We start from the raw sequence: 24287 nt of genomic DNA on the forward strand, positions 1-24287 counted from the left end.
CGTATCTTTATGATCCTGAAAGGCTCCATAAGATATGTGTAAAGCAGTATTGTCTTTTACCTGTTTCAACCCATTCTCTTCCAAGATTAATTAAGTGTCCTTTGGTAGCTGCCTGAGAATTAAGAACAGAACCAGCCCAGAGCATGGTTTACAAGTGCGTATTTCATGCTGATTCTCAAATCTTACTCAAGAGCACTGACATTCAGGCTGAAATGTGCATGCAGACGTAATCATGCTGCAGAAATTCACAAAAAAGACAATTCACAAAATAGCCATGGAGATTGTATTTATTACTATTAGAACAGAGGAAAGGCTACTTTACTGATTGGTATTTACAATTCTGTTGGCAAAGACAATAACATCCAGTGTCCTTTATGAGCATGTTTTACAACCCTGGCCAGAAGCATTCACTTTTATTAGCAGCAAGTGCCTATGGCTTGACTGACTGCCAAGCTGAGTGAAAGGAGTAACATGGATCACCTACGCAGTGGCTGCAGGCAAAGCCTGACACAGACACAGGCACCTGCAGCCCAAAGAGGAGGGCAGGTGCCACATGGCTGCTCCAGCCCTTGGCAGGGAACAGGACAGCCCTGTTCAGCGATTCAAATCTCAGGACAGCATGTCAGACCTCATAACCTCTGCCTATCTCTGCACTTCTCAAGCAGTAGCTCCATATCTGAAGAACAAGTTGTTCAGCACTGCAGAAGGACAGAGCAAGCTGAGTGGAATCAAAACATGGAGATGGGTGTGTACAGGAAACAGATTTCTTGGGCAAGTTTGACAGAGCTAATCTTGACAAGGGAGCAAGATTTCCTGGCCCACAGGACCACAGAATCATCTGTACGAGGAACCGTTATTCAGCTGGGCACAAACTGAATTCCTGCTCTGGAGTTTATTCAAAATCATCTGAACGTAGGCTCTGGGAACCCTCTCAGACAGAGCCCTAAGCAAGGCAACAGGCTTAGGGCATTCTTTGCACATGGTACCTCATGCCCACAATGGTACTGATTCAGGCATCAGCTCTAAACCTCACTGTTGGCAGGGGTCAGGTCCCCACTGCAGTCTCTAGAGGATGATCCCAGGTCCCCACTGGAAAGGGAGGGGGATGCAGAAACACAAATGCAACCTTGCATGATAATGACAGACTTAGCACTGCATGAATAATCCTAAAACATACCTTTTTGCAGCAGACCTGCCTCCAGCAAGGAAAACACCTCAAAGGAAGAGCATAGGTACCACAGTCATACAGGCAGTACCAGCATTTCTCAAGCACCCAGGACTGCTGCTGCTCTGCCTGGAAGGGTGTACCTGAGCACAGGAGCACTTCTGACTGCTGGGGGCTTTCTTTAGACCTGGGCTGAGCCAGAAGGGTGGGTTAAACTGGTATTCCTGTCAGAATGATCTGGGAAGGATGTGGAGCTGGAGGAAGGGAGGTGGAGCTGTGAAGGCTGCTCTGAGCATGGGCTCAGGTGCTCCTCAGCAAAGCTGGTGTCAGCTCATGCTGTCTATAGCAAAAAGAAGCTGCAAGGCCACTGTGGTCACTGCTCCAGAAGATATGGTCTCCATTAAGAGGATGCTAAAGTGACTGTTTACCTGTTTGTTGTCAGGTGTGTGGCCTTCCTGTTGTGCCTAGCACCATGGTGTGGGTGGGTACTCAGCACAGGGCTGGTCTCACATGCTGCTGCACAGCTCTATAGCTCTTGAACCTCCACACCTTCATAGCCCTCTACCAACAGCACTGTGGGATGTCAGAACAACCCTGACACCTCCAGCCAACAGTCTGCAGAGGTGAACCAGGCTGCCCCCATAGTAGTAGGATTATTCCTGATGAGGCAGCATCTTTCCTAGGACCAGCTCATGCCACAGCACAGGAGGGCTCTTCTCCTACCTGAAGCCAACTCTGCCTCCAGAAGGGAAATGGAGAGTCTCACTACCCCATGTAGCAGTTCCTCACACGTCACAGCCCTTTGACTGAGCAACCAATCTTGTGGCTCTCAGGAAGAGGATTGTCCCTCTCTGATAAACACTGAAAGGCCGGGAACTGCTAAACCTGACCTGGCATGCCCAAGGATTTCCAGGTACTAATAGAACCAAGCCTTCCAGAAATGTCCAATTCTCATGGTCATATATTGGGAGATGCTTAAGGGCTAACCCAGGGCGTGACAACAGCAAGGACAATGGAAGAAACCTACATGAAGATGAGAAGACTAAAGGTATTCAGCAACTCCCCAGAGCAATGTTTTGCTCCCAGAGGCCAGTGGCTCAAACCAGCCCTTTAACGAAGCTTGTGTCCAAGTGCACTATCAGCATGCGTAGAAAAGACATTTCTTTGCGCGTGTTCTCAAAGATAATGCGAGGGTCATCGGACTGGCAGCGCAGGCAGTTGGGGGCCATCACCATGGCCAGGTTATTCACATCCATCTTGGTTCTGCCCACATTTGATGGCTGAGCAAAGATCTGCAGATAGCAAGAACACATTCAGATGAAGCAGAGGAAAAGGGCAAAAAAGTCCAAAAACTTGGCCCAAGAAAAGGTGGAAGGAGAGTAGACATAATGCCTGCCTTAAGGACAGTGCCCCAAGTGCCACACATCCACAGGGAAGAGCACTGTGCTCTGACACAACTGACAGAGCAGCAACCTTGCCAGACAGGAAACCAACCCCAGGCTCTACAAGAACAGGAACAGGGTTTATTGCTCTGATAAGGAACAAGGCCAGCAAACATTCCTCCATCAATCCACCTTAAATACAGAGAAGAGGTCTTAAAACCGTGCCCATGGTCTCACCACAGCTGTCCTATGATGGTCCCACCACAGCTGTCCCACTAACTGTGCCTCACATGCTCCTGGCCCCAGTGCAGGACTGTGGGGGCTGCCTACCTGCAGGAAGTGTATGAGATAACACAGCACCAGTCTGTTGAGCTCCGGCAAAAGCTGCACCACAGCCACGGCAGCATCAGGGTTCTCATAGTTGCTGATGCACTCTTTGTAGAACTGCTGTGGGATCACAGGCTCCTCCAGTTCCCGATACCAGAGCTTGAGGAGAGAGGCTGGGCAGAAAGCAGGTGCATGAGAACAGCTCTGATCACTTCCCCACTCCCTTCAGGGGCAAATTTGGCAGTGAGAGAGATGGCAGAGAAGGGATTTTTGTGCTTGTGCTGCTTCATGTTAATTCAGTCTTGGATCTGAAATGCTCAGGAACCCAAACTGACCAGTTAGTGGGAAATACTGCCTGCTACCTACCTGCTCCTCCTGGAAGCAGCTCTGGGGCTGCCTAAAGAAGAAGACAATGAGACCAGAAGGACTCCCACCACTCTGCCCAGCTTGCACAGCCTTACTGCATCAGAGGCAGAGGTTCCTCCCCACTCTCAAAGCTTCCTCTATGGGCAGTGTTTGGAAAGGCAGTGAAAAGACATAGAACAAAATCCCAGTCATTGCAGACAGCCTGTGTACACATTCCCAAGCAGCAGCACACCCACTGAGCTGCTCCTGTACCTGCCCCTCCGCACTGCACCATGGCTGAGGCTCCAGCAACACACCTGCCACATTCCTATACCTGGTATGTTGGGGTCACTGAGACTGTTTGGGATTTTCCACTGATCCACCTGCAATTTCAATGCATTGACTTCATCTATGTCACCAGGTATCCTGCAGAGACACAGAAAAGGTCCTTTTGAGAGTAAGCAATGTGCTTGGTGGGGCAGCTGGCCAGCAAAGCATGGCTCTGAAGCTGATTCTGGGGCCTCAGGGAGAAGGGAGCAGGGAGAAGGCCTCAGGCATCAGTGGCAGCTACAGCAGCAGTTCCTCAGAGAGAAAGGGGTGCCTACTTTTATACACCGTCTTGAAGTGGGGGTTCCCACTAGCTCAGATATCGCTGTCCTCAGGAGTGATTATTTTCTATAACTGGGCTTCTTTGCAGCGTGTTCAGACCAAAGATGAGCAGCATCTCTGGCTGCTTTTATAAATATATATATATATATATATATATATATATACACACCTCTATCTATCAATCAAACATTTACCCTTAGCAAAGTTGAGCCTTTTAATGGCTATCTTAAATCAAGTTTAGCTACCGAAAAACGAATTCAAATCTTACATGCAAAACAAAACCACACACAAAGAAAGCAACAAAAAAACCCCAAACCCAAAGCAGAATCCCCTGTGTTCACCATACAGATTCTGTGTCTCTCTTGACTCCTTGTGTCTTGTTCAACACAAAAGCTGATGTGCTGCATTAGATGAGGTGCTCTGCCAGGATGCCAGAGCTCCTCCCTCCCATACACTGGCCAACCACCACTGACAAATCTGATGAAAGCTCATTGCTGTGCCTGGGATGAGCTGTCCCCAGGCAGCTTAACTGATATAGTTAAGTCATAAATTAATATGACTTAACCGATCTAGTTAAGTCATACCTACACCAGTCCCCTCAGTGCTAACACATACAAACTGGCTAATGCTACTTCAAGAGGTGATTCCTGAACCTGAAGGAAAGTCAGATTTTGTCCAGTCCACAGCAAAGTGTTTCTTAGGGACAAGGAAGCATGTGGAAGTCAATCTTGACTCCTTGGCTTTGAGGACTGACATGAGGGTGGCTTAAAAGTAGCACAGCACCCCAAAAGCTCACCTGAAAATGCCCTCAGTCTGTTCCCCTCCCAGGGCAAGGACCTGCTGTGATAGCTGTGTCTGCACCCAGGGCAGCTTGTTCCCTGGGTACATGTCCTGCTGCCGCTGCATGATTTCCTCCAGGGAGCTGCCGAAGAGCGATGGTGTGAGGATGGCATTTCTGGCATGTGTTATCTCTTCCACTGTTGGTTTTCGGAGGCCCTGAGGATAGAGAAAACCTTAGTCCACCCATGGCCAGCCCAAAGAGAAAGAGTGACCTGGGGATGGGGACAGTGAGTGACCAGGACAGAGAAGGCTGACCCTGCATGAGGTCACCTCATCAACCTCCTTGGCAGCATGGTTCTTGTTCTGCTGCTTAAAATCAGGGGTGGTTCTACTCATCAGGCCCAAGAGAAGCAGAGGAGACCACTCTGGAGAGTTTGGGCTGGTTTTGCAGAGATTCTGTTGCTGTGTTTTGCACAGCAAGGGCACTGCTCCAGCTATAGCTCCACCTGCTGCGGCAGGCAGTATGGAGCGGAGATGAGCCCAGCCCTGGCTGTGGTGAGGTCAGCAGAGGGCACCTATACTCCACCTCAGTGCTTAGCCACTGGACAGGTGAAAAACAGTCCTTTGGAGATGGGAATTCCAAGTATTTCCAACTCCAGGGAAAGTTCTGCTCTCAGAAGTGCTAAAACATGAAAAGTAGGCATTGGTACTTATTGTTTCTGACACATATCAACACTTAAAAGGGGTTTTGAATGTTCTGTGGCAGCAGTTTGGAAAAGCGCAGAGCTGTCGCAGGAGTGACAAGCTGCTCAGCACGGTGGCCTTCAGCAGTGAACCTGTGGCCAAGTGGAGAACACAACAGGAGGAAGCTCCCACCAAGCCCTCTAAGGGCCAGTAGCCAGGGCTGCAGTTGTGTCCAACGTGTATTTGGAGGTTTACTGTCCTGCCCCTGCCAGGATGCCAGAAGGCTTCACCTCTCTCAAGGTATTTCAGCTAATTTTTTCCCTATGCAAGGTTCAGATGGCAAGGAGGCCCCAGAGGAACTTCCAAAAAAAACGCCCCCCCCGTGACCAGATCTGGCTCAGGGACCTAGAATTGACAGGCTGAGGCCATCTACCAGCTTTCATGGCCACACACAGAACCGTGCAGAGGGAAGAGAGGAACATTTTCAGACAACGCAGAGCATAGACTCATCTCTGAACCAGCCACCTCTGCTATAGGACAGTTTGAACTGGGAATGAACAACTCTGCAGTGAACCAGATGCAAGATCCAGCCCATATAAGCTCTCAGTGCAAAGTGAGAATCTTTCCTCACCTGAAGAAACAAAATTATGGGTATCCCCTGCACAGACAGCTCCTTTTACCCTGGAGACAGGTAAGTGTTTGGTTTGTCTTTGTCCCTGAGGCCAGGAAGCAGCCAGCTGTGCAGATGCCTTCACAGCAGGCACTGCTATCTGCCAGGAGGATGGCAGGACCTGGACAGCAGCCCTCTCCCACACATTCATGGGGAGATGAACTTCAAGCAAGCCTCCCTCACTCACTTTACCTCCATTTCCCATCACTGAATCAATGGCAACCACCAGAGTCCCTCAGGAGCCCTCAGGCCCTGCAGCCAGGGCAGCTGCTCACCTTTTTGCCTCCAGTGACGGCTACTTTCTGGAGCTTCCGGTAGCAGTACTTGGCATAGGTGCTAATGGGCAGACCTGGTGGGAAAGAGGAAATGAGGGGTCAGCCCACAGCGCCATGCACCCCACACTGAAGCCCCTTCAGAGAACTCCGGTACAGCAGCTCATTCTGGCACAAGCAACCCCGTCAATGCACAGCCCACTGCAGCAGGGCAGGACTGCCAAACTCGCATTGAGCTCCCTGAAGCCTCCTAGTCCCATGGCAGGCAGTGTCAGTTTGAGCCAGTGCTCGGGCTTAGAAAAATTCATCTCCTGAGTGAAGGCTCATAGCTCTGCACCTCCCATCCCTGCTCCTGCAGATCTCCACCTCTTGCACCTGGAGTGCACCTGCCCCATCCTGACTCCCTGCCTCCACGCATGGCACCCATGCAGCATTCGCAGCCTCGGTACACACACATGCCTGGGTCCTTGCCTGGTGGGCACAGCCAGGGTTAAGTGCCTCATAGACACAGGGCCAGGCAATTACATCCTGCCAGAACATAGCCACAGAACACAGTCAGCCTTCTGTCAGAGAAGGTTTCAGAGTGTTTGAAACCAATTGTCTATTATTTGAGAACTTCAGTTCCTTTGCTAGTGAGAGAGGAGCAGCAGAGAAAGCTGTGGGGGGGACAGAGAGGCAGCACCAGCATCAACAGTGACCTCAGATCTCAGGACACAAGAAGAGGCATGGGGAGGTGATGGGATCTTATCTTCCCAAAGACCAGCAGAAGGCTTCCTCACGTTCCTGCCTGCAGCCTTCTCCCAAGCTCGTACCACGCAGCACAGGCATGCTCTGCGAGACAAGGAAAATGGGACACACCAAAGCTTGGGAACTGCACCTCAAAATCTGCTGCACTCTACCTGCTCTGCTTGTGCTTGGTTCTGTGAACTCTGAAGGCAAGTGCAGCTATGATTCAAACAGCTAATTTCCCTGTGACACCAAGAAAAATGTTTGCAATGACAGAGGAGCACTGATTGCTGAGAGAGTTTTTCCAAAACCACTGGCTTTTTGTTCTTGTTCAAGTAAAACCCAAAACTGCTCACTGAAAGCAGTGAATAGAACTGCCTATTTGATTCCCTGTCAGGCCCAAAGCTTGAAGTACAGTTCAAATACTCGTGGCTGTGAAAGTCTACATTCTGGTCAGATGTGTGCATTTCATATCAGCCTTTCACACATCCTACGGCTTAGGTACGCTGGCTGGGAGCTTGAAGATCTTCAAATCCTCTCAGTGCAGAGGGGGACAGATTCTTCCCAAGCAGAACAATTCCCAGAGGTGGGAGATGTGTTGTCCTTTCAGCCATCAGATAAGCCACAGTTCTTGGCTCCTCTCGATGAAACAAGCACCTCCTGCCCCCATCAATCTGCCTCATAATTGGAGCAGAGTGTCTCTACACCACTGGAACCATGCCAGAGGAGATACAACAGCGTTCCCATCTCCCACAGGCATTGGGAAAGAAAGCCAGTTTTAGGAATTTCTCTCTAGGGAATATCTAAAGTAAAATATTCACTGTAAGCAAAAATCCTGCTAATCCTAGGCATGACTTACACTGGGAATATCTAAGGATTTAAAGGAAACAAACAAAAAAGCCCTGTGATGCTTCACTGTCCCAGTTACAGTTTCTGCTATCCAATGTGAGACACACCCCGAAACGAGGTGTCGCCTTGCTCAGAGGGGAAGGGAAAGAAGCTGGACTGTGTCTCTGCATCCCAGCAATTTCGCAGGAGACAGCACATTCAAAACTAATAATAAGAAATATTTTTTCACACTGTAATTAGACCATGAAACACATAATCACCCTAAAAGCTTAACAATGTTTGCAAAAGGAACTGTGTCTTGCAGATTATACATGGCTGATGCGTGGGCAGCAGTCAGACACATTAGTTGAAGCCTGTTTTGTACTTTCCCAGGAAGCTTCCCGGTCCCGGGAAAAGCCTAAAACCTGCATCCAGCACTTTCTGCAGCGAGGCCTGCTGCTCCCATGACAACCATGCTGCAGCCTCTGACCTGATGGGTCTGTTGAGGTCACGTATGAAGCTGACCAAATTTGAAGCAACTGAAAAATAAACTTGCTGTATGCACAAGAGGATGTAGGAGTTACTGTCCAAAGACCTGAGTGGCCAAGAAGAGGCAGGAGCCCCGAGGAACAGGGCAAGCAGTGCTCACCCCAGAGGGCACAGACCAATGGTTCCCACGCATCCTCCCTGCTCCAAAGTAGAAGCCACCTGCCCCAACACAAGTGCACCTGCCTCCAGGGCATGTGCAGAGTGGGATGGGCTACATGGAGAGGCCAGGAGGTACATGCTGAGCTGCAGCAAGGAACATGAGAGAGAGGAGTAGAATTTGCTTTAGCCTCAGCTTTTCCAAATCAGCAACCTGTCCCAACCATCTGCTGCTTTCAAAATGCTCAGCTAGAGACTGACTCCCAACACTGAGCTTATCATACACGCTGACATCTCCAAGCATGTGGGCAAGGTACTCCCTTCACAGCCCAGCTCCTGCCTCTTGGTGCAGGGCTGGGCAGCTTTGTCTGCATCACCTAGAAAGGGCTAATCCTGAAGGCAATTCCACTTCTGTGAGCACATCATGAATCTGAGAAATCAAAGATCGTTATTCCCTGTGGTATCATGGTAGCCTCAGGAGCTCAGGAACAGACAACTACTAACAGCCCACAGAGTGGAAAATAGTTTTCAATGGAATATATTTCTCCACATGCCAGCCTAGAAACATGTGGGTAGCATCTTAAAGAACATGTCCTTTTAGAAAAAGTTAAAATCCAGACAGGAAACGTGCAGGAACATACCTTCTGGAACAGACTTGAATGCTTTTCCACAAAAAAAGTCTTAAAAATGCAGCAAACTGTGTGGAGATAGAACCTGGCCGTGCGATGTGTATTTTAGCACTAGAGAAGTTGTTGTCTGGATATTCCTCTGATTTATCACAGCCTCTTGGATCTCAGCCTGACACAGCCAGAGCAAGCTCTCAAAGCAGGATCCCATCTCACTGTACTCTAGCGCAGGGGTAGGTGCTCCTGAGCAGGTCAGCTGTGCTTCGCACCAGCACTGCTGCTCTCCTGGCTTAGATCTGCCCAGCTCCCCCATTTTACAGCACTGCTTTAGCTCCTCTTTCTCACACCACCAGTGCTTCCTTCTATGTTGCATTTCTGTGAAATGGTATGCTCTGTGTCACCCCTCAAAAGTGTACGGTTCATTCCAAATCTGTAACCCTCCCCTAAAGTATCGTGTATCTGTAATTCCATTGGCCCAAGTCCTTTTCTGCGCCCATTTTGAATCTCCCTCTTAAGCTGTGCAGGGAGACGAAAAGCCTCTCTCTTGCTCTCTGCCTCTTGCTCCTGCTCCCTTGCTCCCTTTCTCCTTCTCCCCCCTCCCCTTTCCCTCAGAAACCATGCTGCTCCCCGGAGTGGAACTCCCAATAAATCCTCCTCTAACTGGCACCCCCAGAAGCCGTGTAGAGTCCCATTGCCTGCCTGCTGCCACCAACAAACCCACAGCTTAGGGGGCCCCCGAGGGACCCCCCATATCGCACTGCAACACTTCTACATCACAACAATGATTCTTGATCACCATTCCCTATATGGGAAATGCCATGTTCATCAGTCAGACAAGCCAGCAGCCTGCACCTGTCACCAAGATAAGAAACAGATACAGGATAGCTTAAAAATGAGTATCCCCCTTCAAAAATCTTCCAGCTAACAGCAGGTGAGTGATACCCTAAAGTAGTGTTGTACCTCGACGATTGACCACCAACAGACAGACTTCCCTTCTTTGAATTTGTCCCATTCCTTTCTAAACCTCTTTATGCTCTGAATCTGCACACCACCCTGCTTTGACTCTTTAGGATTCCATTCTGTGCTTCATGACAGAGCATTCCTGAGCCTGCTGCCCAACACCAAAACCAGGCAGCTTTCCGTTCTGCTGCTATGGCACACAGTGAGAAATTTTCTTCTTCCTTTCCCTAGGTAACCTTAAGTTTCTTTCATCCTGTTGACTGTCTCCCCTCTTGCCTCCTCCATGTCCAGCTCGCATGTCACCGTCCCTGCCACACTCATCAGCCTTGGACGGATTCTGGGCAGGACATACAGAGTGGACACAGCACAACTACAGCCAAGTGCTGCTGTGCTCTCTGTCCCTTTCCTACAAAGTCCTGATCCTTCGTTTGGTTTCTGACCACTTCCCAGTAATGTGTATGTGTTTCTGGAAATTCATATACAAGCTTGAAAATGTCTTTCCCTCCTCAAAGTGGCTCAACTGGGGCCTCCACCTGCACTTGCAGTCAGGGACCTCTCCCCCACGTGAAAAACTGTGATTCTCTGATGCTTCATCGCTCTGCTCATCACCCTCACCAGATCCCTCTGCACCTTTCATTCTTATAGCCCTGAATAATTTTGTATCAACACTGAGCCGTCAGCTCGTGATTTGTCTCCTTGTATAAACCCAAATACCAGCTTACATTCCTGCGGGATCAGCAGGCAATCCTCCTTCTGAAAACACAGCATTTATTCCTACCATTATTCTTCTGCCTGCCAACAGGTTATGCATGAAAAGACCTTGCATCACATTAATATTTCATTTACTCACAGAGAATTAATCTAGAAGATGAAGACTGCAGAGGTTAAGTGTGGGAAACTTCAGAATTCTTTCTTTGGGTATATGTCAGATGGTAAATGTTTACTCATAGATGAGCTTCTGGACTGAAAGGAAGTATGTGTGCATGTGTGGAGAATCAACCGCTTCAACTCAACTTTTCACTGAAAGAGTTACATAGATGCCTACTTATCTTCTATTCAGTTCTGACTGAAGTCACTACATTTGATTTCCTTATGGATTTCTGCTAAATTGCTGCTATGGCATCCATAAGCATCTTAATATTTCAGAGCCACTAAGAAACTTCTCACAACAGCCTTGCAGCTTCAGGTGCATCCTACCTACCCCTCACACATCTGGAAAGCAGGCCTGGTCAAACAGAAGTAGGTGTTCCAGGGAAAAACCTGACCTTTCCAGCAAGGAGCAGAGAGAACCTGGCACGTTCCTACAAGATTTCCCCTTAACTCCAGGTGCAATTCTGAGGTCAGTCTCCAGGAAAAGTCCTCAAGAATTATCAGTCACTGCAAAAAAAGCTGTTTTGGGCAAGCTGCCAGCTGTCTACTGCCTCTTCTGCTGAACCCCCACAGAACAACTCATAACCTGGTCCCTGCCAAAGCTGCTTCCTGGGCCAGAAGACAGACAAGAGGGAACAGCCTCAAGGTGTGCCAGGGGACATTTAGAAGGGATATAAAAGAAAATTTCTTCATTGCAAGGGTAAGTAGGCATTGGAACACAGGTTGCCCAAGGCAGTCATGGAACCTCCATCCCTGGAAGTATTAAGAAAATGTATGGAAGTGGCACCTGGGGACAAGGTTTAGTGGTGGCCTTGGCAGTGTTGTGGGAAAAATTGGACTCGATTTCTTTAGAGGACTTTTCCAACCTTAATGATTCCACGGTTCTATGAAAGATTTGTATGACCTGTCACCAGAGCCCCAGCTGAGACCACATAGGCACAGCTGACATTCAAATGCTTCCTTCTGGAAACTTTATGAAGTTATCCTGGCATGCCTTTTTAATAACATTATATATATATATATATAAAAATATGTGTCAGAGGCAACACAGAAAATTCTGAGTTGGAAGGGACCTACAAAGAGTCTAACTGCTGATGTTTATGGGTTTTGGTGGGGTTTTTTGGTTTTTTTTTTTAATTTAACATTTGTTTTTAGGTTAAAACTATATCTGTTTTCCTAAGCACGCCTCCAGCACACGCAATTTAGACATGTAACTGCACAGAAAGGCCTGTTCTGCCCACAGGCAGCACTCCCTGCTAAATAGAGCAATCTCCATGGAGTTGTCTCATAAAGATGGCTTAGTCCCTCTGAGCACAAGCAAAATGAATTTTCAAAGGCTCAGAATGGCCTGAACAGGAAAGAAAAAACACATATCCCTTCCAGAAATATAATCCTTGTGTGCCACTGCAGGTCTCTGCTCTGAATCCCACCAGAAACAGAAAAATAGTGAACACTGACAGTGCAGAAGCTTCAACCCAGGGCTGTCCTCAGTCCTTGCCCTGATGTGCAACTGCCTCATGACACAGCAATGACACAGGGAAGCCACCATAGGGAGCAGCTGTCTGCTGGTGTCAAGGAGGGCTTAGGATGCAGGAAGCTGGACTCCAGGTCTCACAGATTAAAAACACTGAAGCCACTTGATATAAACTGCTGCCTGAGAGGAATTCAAGAGAGGGCTCAAGTTTCCCAAAAGCAATATAAAAAACGTATTGAATGGACTTCGTCTAGTGAGAATTTAGCCAGATAAAGTGTTATCCTGCAGCCAGCAATTGAACTAGAGGAATGTGGAACTGGAGTCCAGAGGAATGTGCAACCTCTTGTTCATTCCACACAGACGCCAGGGCAAGCCCTGGGCTGCAGAGCTCAGAAAGTGCAGGCAAGTGAAGCCAATTCTGGAGAGAGAAAGGCAGTGTCCTTTACCAGGTACCAGCACCCTCCCAGAAGAGTCTCAGGTTAGGCAGTGGTTTACAAAATCCATTAATACAACTGAGCCAGGTTCTTTTCAACACACTGGCTCATAGGGCTTCTAGCACCAGAATATGCTCCTGGAAACTCTGTGGCATGCACAGATCAGTTGAATTACAGCCCCAGGTCTACATCTGACTTAAAATCCCTCAATTTGCACAGCTGTGACTGCGAGGGCCCCCACCTGTCCCAAATGCAGCCCAGCTGCCACCGGCACTGCTGATCCACACTCTGGTCTAACCTTGCACACCAGCCCCGCCCCTGTCCCGCCCCACCCCACCCCCCGAATAAATAAATTTTCCCAAATCCAAGTCTCTGTACTTAAAGAAATGTCTGATTTTCACCAGAGCTCAGCAGTGCCGCCTGCCTGAAGTCAGTGCAGACATCTCTCTTGGCTCCCTATGCCTTCCCCTACCTTCATCCTCTGTGTTTTGTTTCCTCTTTTTCCTGGATTTTGTGATCTTCTTGTTTTTCAGATCCTTGATGTGCCGGGCAACTGAAAATTCAGAAGAGGGTCTGGATTAATAATGTGGTATACTAAAATACCAAAATCCAGAACTGCCCTTAGATGTGGCAGCCAGCCTGACTGCAGCATAAGAAGCTCTACCTGAGGAAAGGTCCTGCACCACAGCCAGCTTCCAAGGAACCTGAATGAGGGGCTCAGAACATCACTCAGCTTCTCCAAATGGCCAAACAGTTGAAAAGTTCATAGCTAAATAAACTTGCTGCCTAAATACCAGCAAAAGAACCACTTTCTCAATATCTCAGAGTACTCCTCCTTGCTGCCTGCATTCTGGGCAAAGCACAGCTGGAGGAAATGGTTTTGGACAGAAGTGACAAGGGATGAGGATCTTTGTAAAACCTAAACTAGTGCTGCACACCTGGCACTTCAGTGAAGAAATCCCACATTAAGGCTACAATCATAAAGGCAAATATTGCCCGTGTAGCACTTGCCCCTTGGTCCAACCTCTGCTGTCACAAGCATTCTCACAGGAGCAGGGGCAGAGGGGTGCTGAGGCAGATCTCCTATAGCTACCCTGAACACTTAGGGGGGCTTCAAACACAGCTTGAAGTCCCTAGAGATCAAGGGAAAATAGGCGCTCTCATTTCTGGCCTGAGATTGGACAAGATACAGTGAGTGCAGCTGAAATAGTGACAAATAAGCCAATAAACATCAGTTAATACTCTCCAGGCTGGCACTTAGCTTTTTTTTCTTTTCTTCACATCTCCCCACCCCCCACCCCCTCCCAGAGATTCTATAGCAATTTAAATTTGGGATAATAACAGAATATAAGCTGGACTGGTCCCCAAACTTCTGAAAGACAGATAAATTGCATCTCTTCACACTAAAAGCCTACGTTCTTCAGGATCCCCAAACAGCCAAGGCCTATTCTCAGTGTTTGAAATGGCTCCCTTAAAAAGTTAGATACTAATAATGCTGGTTTTTTGCCGGCTTCAAGGAACTTAGAAGTAAATTATATCATCAGAGAACCCAGAAAAGCTCTGCCTTTGGTGGGTTGACATCAGCTCATTTCAGTGCTGATAGGTGAGATGCGCACTCTGTGAGGCTAATATTTCTTTGCCAGACACAAGCTGGTGGCAGTTTCATCCCACCAATGAAAGGTGAACTCAGACAACACGCTGTGCTCTCACTGACAGAGCCCACAGCACTAGCTGGGGAATACCTGTACTTTTAAAATCCAGACAACTCTGACTATGTGGCACAACCCACCAAGATGCTGCTGCAGACAGAGGAGGTACATGAGGCACTTACTCTTTTCATCACTGTCAAGGTGGCGATAAATGTAACCTTCCAGGTAAGACTGAAATTTGGGTGATGGAGAGAAAAAGGCCAGACTGATGGCCATCAGTTCCCAGCCCCATGCCAGGCTTTGGTAGCACGTGTTATCTGTTGTCTGCCGGATCAACTGTATGTAGAGCTCATCCCGCAACCCTTGTGTGCTCCAGCACTTGGTGACCGTGACCAACGCCACGTGATTGCGGTCCATACGAGTCTGACGATCTCCCATGTAACTCTGCACCAGTTTGAACATCTCACATGCCTCTTTTTTGATGGTCCGGTTGCTAGTGATGAGCATTGGCTTTTTGATGGAGCCACCATTCCAGGACAGCATGTTGGAGATGGAGAGCCTTCGTCGGAAAATGCCTTGTGTGTGCATGTTCAGGTTTTTGGAAGCCCAATCTGCCATGCTGCTCTGGGAGATGGGCTTCCGTAGGGTGTTGTAAGGGAAATGGCATCCCACACAGCCACCAGGCTGGCTGCTGCCCTCCTGTTTGGGCTCTAGCTCTATGGTCTCAGGCTGCAAAAAAGAACAGACATGTTAAAAGCATCTTAGGTGACTCCTTACCCAGCTAGGAAATTTATCCACAGTGAGACATGAAGCTGCCAGCAACTACAGTGGTGAGTCTGTACACGCATGTCTTGGTGTAGAATTTGTGGATGACACTTGTAGTTCTGCAAGAGCCTGGCTGGCACAGCCACACACTAATGCTGTCCCTAAGGGAAGTGCTGGGATGTGGAGCAACAGGGCTGAGTGTCCCAGCTATTGCAGAGTTTATGGGAGCAGGCAGGTGAGCTGATTTCCAGAACAGCAGCATAGCTCAGTGGCACCAAGAACACACCAAGGAACCAAGTATCTCTGCACTCCTCACCCCTCAGTTCCTATGGAGCTCCAGGAGCCCAGGAGGAGGATGGGACACTGGTCTACAGTTAACCCCAAAATATACATTAGTTCTTAGAAGTTTAGAGCAAGTCAGCATTTCCTTCTTAGTATAGAAGAACATCTGAATTCATGACAGAGACTTCTGCAGTCCAACCCTTTCCTATCTCACACCCACATGTCCCTGCGTGTGGATGATGGGATTAGCACACATCCCATTCCACCTCTCATTGCCAGCATGGGGCACAATAATTTCTCCTGGTTTTTTGTTTTATTCTTTTTATCCCTTGAGTTACTCCTCTACCTTCTCACCCTCTCTGAATTCACTCAACACACTGACTAAAAATCCCCACCTGCAGTTCTCTGCCATCTCCATATCCTCGGTCTCCTTCAAGCCACCTTACCTGCCTGGAGTTGGTTTTCCTCCTATCACCCCACCTGCTCCTTCAGCATGTTCTTCCTGAGGAGTCACCTCCTCACACAATCTTGAGGTTCAGGAGGCTTCGTGTTCTCTCCTTTGCACTCTCTGAGCTTTCTCTCACACCTCATTCACACAACTCCACAGCTGTTATATTTGTATTGACACTATACAGCCATCTCTGCTTAGCCTGTCCCAGAACTTCTGCCTACCCTCCTCCGATACTGAGTTTCCTTATCTCCTGATTTTCCTCTCCATCACACAAGCCTAGCACAGGACATTACTGCTCACTCAACTCACTTGATGCTATTGAGTGAGGCAGTGATTTTGCTGCCATATCTTCTGCAACTTCCTCCCCTCCTTACTTGGACTCTTGAGTATTTCTGTGAATATTTTTTTTAATTTATTGACTCTTTGTCTTTATCACAACATCCGTCTCCTTTCATCTTCTGCTTCTCCATATTACCACATATGAATTATTTTTCTTCACTTTCCAGGCCATTCACAGCCTATCCCCAACCCATCATCTCTTGTGCATAATCAAGTTTCAGCTCTTCCTGTCAATGCAACAGGGTGCAACACAGCCACAAGACTGGAGACCAGTTTCCTACCAAGTCTAAAGAGGCTGTGAAATGAAATTGCTGAAATATTAATAGTAATATGTGAGTCATGTGAACTTGATGTGTCTCTGTGCCTGTAAAGTGGCAAATGTGGGAACATGATAGTTTTCCAAAAAGTTTCAGATGAAAGCAAGGCACTTATTGATCCAAACTGGCAATAAAGAGAACACATACAGATAAATCTGACAGAACAGAGAGGTGTCAGCCTGGCTTTCAAAGAAAAGTTACACTTCACAGGTCTGCTGGAGCCATCTGGAATAATCAAGGAGCTTTCCCAAGTTTCTTCATGAAAGACTGTATACCAGCAAACAGGAGAAAAACCAGAAAAAAAAAGAAACCATTTTCAGCATGGAGGATGGTTATCAGCTCTGTCCCATCAAATTGACACAGAGAATCTGGTTGCTCAAAACAGGAGCAAAATAACCAGAAGAGTGAGCAAATAGAAAAAGCGCAAAAGCTTCAGGGGATGTAAAACTATCTACAAAGAAATTAAATCGGAACTAAAATCAGGAAGCAGGAGGTTCCTTTGAATCCAAATAGGAAAAAAGATGACAAACTAAATCCTGCAGAAGTGCTGTGTTAGAGAGAAAAACTACTCCCCTTATGCAGGCACACTGATGGGCTTTAAAATAGCTATTTTGAACAAAAAGCCAGAGCCACAGACACCGATTGTCTAAATGTTGCTATTCTATGTTCAGGAACTGGGAGGGAGAATAGCATATGAGGAGCCATTAGAAAAAGAAGACAGAGAAAAAGAGGAATTGCTGCCATGTGACTATACAAATCCTGATGCTTATGTCCCGTACTCACCAACTCAGACCATTCCAATGAAGAAAGTATGTATGAGGGAAGGGTTATCCACAAGGACATGAATGACAGTGACATGATCAGGCAAGCACATTTACCCAAATAACAGAGCAGAACTACTCACAGTGCTGAGGGCTTGCTGGATATGAGCCCCATCCCACAATTCTCCTTCCTCTTAAACCACTGGCCTGAAATAGGGTTTCTACCTGCAAAGCTGTGAAGCTTTATGAACTGTTTGCTATTCTGCAGAAACAGACGTGTCTTGCCTGCAGCACCCCCCTGGAACTAAATCCCCCACAGGAGCAGCCTCTGCATGATGAGTGTAGCAAAGAAAAAAAAAAATTTAACACGGCACAGATGGGGAGGTACCTGTGAGGAATGGCATGCAGCGCCTGATGAAGCCAAGTTTGTCTGGCTGGTCAAGTTCTTTTCTAAAGAATCTATTTTCTCAAAAGTTCTCTTCTGCCTCATTGTGTCCTGTGTGGCAGCCACACTGATGGGAAAGGCTTCCCTAATCTCCAGGTCCTGCCTGTACAGAGACCTGTTGCTGGCTGAGACATCACCGCTGGAGCTCCGGCTGATGCATTTTTTCAAGTGGTCAGACTGAAACCTGACCTTGCTGCTCTCTGCTGGGACACCGTTCTCCAGGCTCTCAGCATCCAGGCTGGCTTTGCTTCCCCTGCAAGCTGCTGACCTGCCCACCACAGCACGCATCTCAGCGATTACTCTGTCATTCAGAGCTGTGAGCTCACTGCTGCTGCCCACAGAGCCAGGTCTTGTTTGACCTGTTCCTTGCCTCCTTCCTTTCCTTTTCCTCAAGCTTGGAGAAGGGCCAGTTGAATAACCAGAATCCTGATGGCTTATACCGGTTGAGTACTCCTGAATCTGCAGGCTGTTTTGCCGACTGTGGTGGAATTCCATGTTCTTGAGGACATTGGCTTCCAAGACCCTCCAAGACTGCTTGAAGCTGTCCTTTGAAGCAAGCTGACCAGGCAGTTTAGTGGAGGTATTAGTTGTTGCAGCAGAAGAGTGGGAGAGTTTGGCAGATTGGTCAATGTTCACCATATGTTTTATGTATTCTCTGCCAGCTGGGCTGTATTCAGTGGAAGAAGGATTTCTTGTGTGCTTCTTTGCAGCTTGTTGTTGTTGCATATTGGGATGCTGCAATAATTTGGTTGGTTGCAGCTGCTTTTTTAGGCTATTGCTTGGTGACCTTCGTAGAGACATCCCACTCACACAAATGCTTTCAGTGTCCATATCTACTGGTGGTTCGTCATAAATTGGCAACTCTAAAGATGGTTCATCGTATATAGGTGCAGGAGAGGCATATGTGGGGGATGCAGGCTGGGGGGTTCCTGTCTGGCTCCTTGGAGGTGTTTGACAAGTAGGACCATTCATCAGCACCAGGCAAAACCCACCACTCTCTGTCTTTTTGATCTGCATAGACTGCTTTGTTTCTCCAGCAGGCAATTGCTTTGTGGCTCCAGGGCTCTGGGATGTGGATTGAGGCTGAGCATATGTAGCTAGTTTGGGAAGAGATTTTGGGCTGTTGGGCTTTGGAGTACCCTGCAGCTGAAGAGAACTGCTTGAAAAGCTCTGCATCTGCCTCAAACTGTTCACTTTGACCAACATGGCTGCTTTTGTGCCTGGCAGAGGCTGCCAGTGGGTAGGAGTCTCCCTAAAAGAAGAGAAATACAAATACACACAAATATTTAGGAATTATATTTACTAAAGTACTTTCTATGTTTACCCAAATACCAAATTGATCATCTCAAAGTGCCTGAATATTCCCCAACTAGTTATATCAGCAAGTTATTTTTTCCTGGAGATCCCCCTTGCTGAAACAGAAAAACATTGTTATTCACATAACGAATTTCTAAATCATGAAGAGCAGAACAACAGGATGAAACAAGTTCATAATACTATAATCTGTCTGGTATCAGCAGCACTAATATATGACACAACCTATGCTTCTCAAGGCTCAGCAGATAGCATAGCACCCAGAACAACCAGTTGAAGATCAGCAAGCTATTCTGGAACATAAAACTCAGGTATTAAATTGGAAAATAATCCCAAGTACTTGCATTCAGATTATCCAACTACAATGACAGTCCTTCCAGACCATGCTATTTTTTTTTATTTAAGTTTCCAGATGTGAATTTATTTTGTGGAAAAACCTATGACGTCTATGGGAAGTATATGGAGGTGACCATCCTCCACTCAGAGCTTACATTTGCCACACAACCTGCCAAGCCTCCACCCAATCTAGTCCAGATGCACTCGGATCTGGTTCCCTTGGCCACACCAACTGGCCCTGCTCAGCTCTCATGGCTGTGAAACCCTCCTCTGCAGGGAGTATCCTCTGTGGTGGTACTTGGGATCCACCACAACCCAACATGCCCAGTGCAATACCCCAGTTCCTAGGGTACATTCTACAGTGTAACAACAACCTGCTGTCAGGCTGTGGCCATGGCCAGTCTGTGTTTGAGCTCTGAGGAAAATGGAATGGAGAGGATATTAAACCAGCTGAGCTTCCAGGTTTTCCAAGGCATCACAGTCCTCAGGAAGGTCCACTTGAATATTGGGGCACTTTATATTGTGCCCCACCTCCATGTATCTACTACCAGCCATTACTGGGTAAGACCTGAGGGCGTACTGCATGTATTCCATCTGAGACAGGAGATGCTGTAGCTATTTTGCTCTGTTTTCATCTTGACCTTGCTCCTGCTTCCACATTGCTAACCTGTCCTCTATGGCCTCTGTGCTGGCAGACACACTGACCTCTGCTGCATGTCCAGAGCTGCCTCCCACCAATGTTAGGCTCTCTTGTGCCTTCACTGCCAAACCCTAAGACATATGGACACCGCAGCCCTCTTGCTCTCTGCTCCTGCTCTCCAGAGCCCTTTCACCTGGCCAGGTGCCAGCCTCCTCCTTCAGCATACTTCCCTGTGGTATTCTGCCTGTCCTTGACCCACAGTTATCCTGCCATTGCATCTGCACATCCCCTGCTCTCCCCACACCATAGCCCAACAGGACACACCTGCCCCACTGTGGGTGTCCTATTTCACCTGGTGCATTCCAGTCACCTTCCCCTGCATCCTCTGTCCCACCTGTTCCTAATCACTGCCCTCCTAAAGGGGTGACATGCTCCTTCCCTGCTTACCGCATTTTTGGCAAAACACGCTCTCTTGTTGGCAACGCGTTACTGTGAATCCCACCTTGACACAATGGCACTGGGAGTGGCACAGATGAGGTTGGCACTGCCCTGCTATGGGTGCAGTGCCTGACCCCTGGCCAGGGTCCAAAGGTCTCACCACACTCTGATCACACTTGCCACACCTCTGCCTTTGCAGGGCTGGCTCCTTTCCTGCAACAGAGTTCATGTTGGAGAGAGAGCTACCTGGGTAGCTCTCTTGTGCAACTACCCAGGTGTGACCAGAGAAGGTTGAGAAAGGGCTGTCTTTGTCTGCTTTGCACCCCGGGGCCGCTTCTTACTCTGGGACCTTGTAAGTATCTCCCACTGAGGCACCGAGGATTTTATTTTAAGGAAGCTCCTGACACGGCTTCAGGATGGTGATGCAACTGCCATGAGGAAGGCCTGTCTCCCAGCCTCCACCTTCCTTTTCTTTATAGCCCAGCAGCCCAGTGCTGACCTAAGCCCTATGCCAAGAGCAGCTTGGGACACACCTACGAATTAGGGATTGACCTCTCTCCATCTGCCCAAGCCACCACCAAGCACAGCTCCTGCTCTCCTACTCCTGTTTAGCCCTCAGTGGTTCATCCTCCACATGCTTCTTCCTGGGGCATGATGTCTCAGGGCAATGCAGAGAACATCAACAGTGTCAAGCGAGGATGCACACAGGGAACCAGCAGAGGTAATGGCAAGATGAGAGTGGCATTCATGAGGATATCCAGCTCCACAGCCCACCAGGTATCCCTCCTTGGGGGACACAGGGCCTTCTCCTCGCATCAGTGCATCTCTCCTGTGCACAGCCAAGCTCCAGTCTCAATCCCAAGCTCTACTAAAGACCTGGCTCTTCCTCGAAGAGCCTAACAGGAAGAACCAGAACAGCAACACTTGGTAGGCTTTTAAATGAGGATTTCTGACACCCCCATGGCTGTACCAGTGGTGCATTTCACGGCACAGAAGAGAGACTGGCAAAGAACAAGCAGGACAGAACCATCCACAGGCTCCTGACTCAGCAGGCAGGCCACAAGTATGTGACTGGGACATATTTTAGCTAACCATCATTGCATCTAGACCAGCAGTATCCAGTTGTTGGGTTGCAGGGTAACAAAGAAGCTATCCCTCACCTTGGGCCTGCCCAGGACAGGAAGACATGCTGGGCCTTTAGCACAGACTTGGCAGCATGGGTGGGATATGATGGAGAGTGGCAGGAGCTCTGCACTGGCACAGGGCTCTCTCTGCACCTGCCCTTAGCCCAGCTGACAGGACAGCAAGACAAGTTGGACAGACAACCACAGCAAGGCAATGAAGACGTGGTTCTGCCACAAGCAGCAAGCCTCCCTGCAGCAGGATTTTGGTACTTCCAGTCCATGTCCAAACATGTTCCCTCCTTCAGGCCTAGGTCAAAGTGCACATTGGGACGCAGCCTGCTCTGGACTGCTGCAAACCCCTGCAGTGGGCAGAGCCCAGCACCAAGGGCACCCACTGACACCTCTTATTTTTGAGGAAAAGCACAAACATGTGGGATTGCCACAGCTAGAATGCCATGGACACTGGTAAGAGACAAAGCACCTAGATACCCTGCAGGGGCCAGAGGAAACTGGGAAGCTGTGTCACTTGAATGTCACCGAGGGTCACCATGCTCCCCCACCCAGGAATGTGATAGTGAACAGAAACTTATAAATGTGTGCTGTACCCCACCTCACCCATCAGTTTCACTGTGGACACATCATGCCAATTCCAGCCTCTCTGGCTGCCAGAGATGTGACAAAAAGAAGCATCATCACAGAAAACACAAGGCTCTCTTGAAAAGGCCATTTCCACAGCCATGAATGATCTCTTTGGAGCCATGTCAGGATACAACTTCCTTCAACTCCATCCCCAGGCTGCTGGAGAGCAGATGAGAACAGGGACTTCCTCACTTCCCAGCATGAAGATTCAGTCTTGTTCTTCTGAATGGTCAAAACCATGACAAAAGGCAAAGCCAATGGTGGAGAAGTGTCCCTATGCAGCCTCTCAGCCAAGCTCTTCAGCCACCAGCAGCAGAGACCCTAATGAGACCCCTAGGACTGCTCCTGTGAGGAATGTTTTCAAGTAGCTCCAATAGAAAGGCCTCAACTTGACATTGATTTTCCCAGCCTGCACCTACCTCCAGCAGGCCCAGCTTATCTAGCAGCTCTTAGGCTCCAGATCCCCACTGTTTGTTTTTCTCCCTCCCAGAAGCCTGGAGAAAAGGCCCTGCACCTCAGCTGTCCTTTCTAGTAGTTGTTTTCCTGGTGCTGTGACAAAGGTGAATGAATGAACAGGGATGTTCATATTCCAGCAGCACTGCTGGTCTGCCCCCAAATCCCACACTAGAGGCAGGGATACAACCTGCCCAAACCAAAAACTCTGCAGACTTGTGCAAAGAACATTGAGTTTGCATATTCTACCCCAAGGCAAACTGCACAAGATGGAAACAAACTTGTATTAGGGATTCTGATGGTCTTTCATGCTTGATTATTAAAACTTAACAGTGGAATTACTTACGCTGTGCCTTGAAAGACATGAGCCCATGAGAAGACAAACCAGACTTGGAAGAGGCAGAGGTATTCTTACAGCCACCTTCTCATCACATATTCCCTCTCACTCCTCTTCCAGCATATATTCCTGGCAATCTAAGACCAAGCCCCTGCTCCTTCCCAGTCGAGGATGCTGAGCTGTGGGAAAGGTGGGTGACAAGAGGATAGGCAGCACAACCTGCTGCCCATGCAGAAAGGACCCTCACCTTCCTATTCTGTGGGACAGAATGTTCCTAGGGAAGGTGGCTTTCCTGTGTAGGACTTTAAGATATCCTGTTATTGCAAACAGAACCTTGGAAAAATCACTCTGAAATTCCCATTGCTGACCCCAGGAGAAACAGGGCAAGAGGAGTAAAGGGACTGGTCTACATGGACAGCAGGGCTGGGGACAGCAGAGCCTGCTCACAGTCCTGACCTACAGTGTGCTGAAATGCTGCAGACCAGCAGACAGGCTCTCAGAAAGACTGCCTTCTTCAGGCATTGGCCCTCTACCAAGCCCTTTCTCACCCATTACCCTGGAGTTTCAGCAAACTGAATGGCTGCAGTGCCTTAAGGTAAACTTCCAAAATGCTGCATTCAGTCCCAGGCTGGTCTCACAGTACCGAAGGGAACACGTCCATCCTTTGCAGAGCTTTCCAGTGTGCCAAAGGATAACTTGGCCATCATTTCTCCTGAAGAGAGTCCATGTTGCTTCCTAATAGCATTGCAAGAGCTCAGGAAAAGTCTGGAGCTGTGAGGCAAGTGCTGTTTGGTGTCCTTGTGCAGCAAGGGAGAAGTAGAGTTAGCACTGTGCTGGGCAGCCCCAAGAAACACAGCTGAAAAACAACACAGGAGCAAGAGCATGGGCAGAGGAGTTTCCCCAGGAGGCTCCAGAGATGGTCAATGGCAGCAGCCTTACCCCACTGCAAGAAACTGCCATTTCCCTAGGGGTTTGACCCTCCTGTGCTGCCAGGGGAGGCCAAAGGCCAATCTCAAGAGAAGGTGCTCCGAGCCACTAAGAGAGCTGGAAGAGCAGCAGCAAGCTGTGGGGCAGTGAGGGAGGAGTGGCATGGGCATGAAGACAAAGAGAACAGGCAGCAAGGTTTGAGGAGCTTCTCTGTTCTTCTTGAGGCTGCTGAGGGTTTGGCAGCACTGAGATGTGGCAGGGGGCACAACAATT

At 48.5% G+C, this 24287-nt stretch overlaps 1 protein-coding gene across 2 annotated transcripts in view; it reads right to left on the reverse strand.

Moving 5' to 3' along the window:
- Positions 1-272: 272 nt before the first annotated feature.
- The window catches only part of LOC134554265 (rho GTPase-activating protein 39-like), a 57003-nt gene continuing 32988 nt past the window's right edge, over positions 273-24287 (reverse strand). For both annotated transcript variants that reach the window (XM_063404793.1, XM_063404795.1), the window contains 8 exons: positions 17750-19058; positions 14629-15175; positions 13270-13350; positions 6238-6311; positions 4625-4824; positions 3554-3645; positions 2878-3047; positions 273-2457 (listed from right to left, as the gene is read on the reverse strand). In XM_063404793.1, coding sequence (XP_063260863.1) covers positions 2263-2457; positions 2878-3047; positions 3554-3645; positions 4625-4824; positions 6238-6311; positions 13270-13350; positions 14629-15175; positions 17750-19058 — 2668 coding nt within the window. In that variant the 3' untranslated portion in view covers positions 273-2262. The remainder of the gene's footprint in view (positions 2458-2877; positions 3048-3553; positions 3646-4624; positions 4825-6237; positions 6312-13269; positions 13351-14628; positions 15176-17749; positions 19059-24287) is intronic.

This window comes from Prinia subflava, chromosome 8 (genome assembly GCF_021018805.1).
Source record: "Prinia subflava isolate CZ2003 ecotype Zambia chromosome 8, Cam_Psub_1.2, whole genome shotgun sequence".
NCBI classification, from domain to species: Eukaryota; Metazoa; Chordata; class Aves; order Passeriformes; family Cisticolidae; genus Prinia; species Prinia subflava.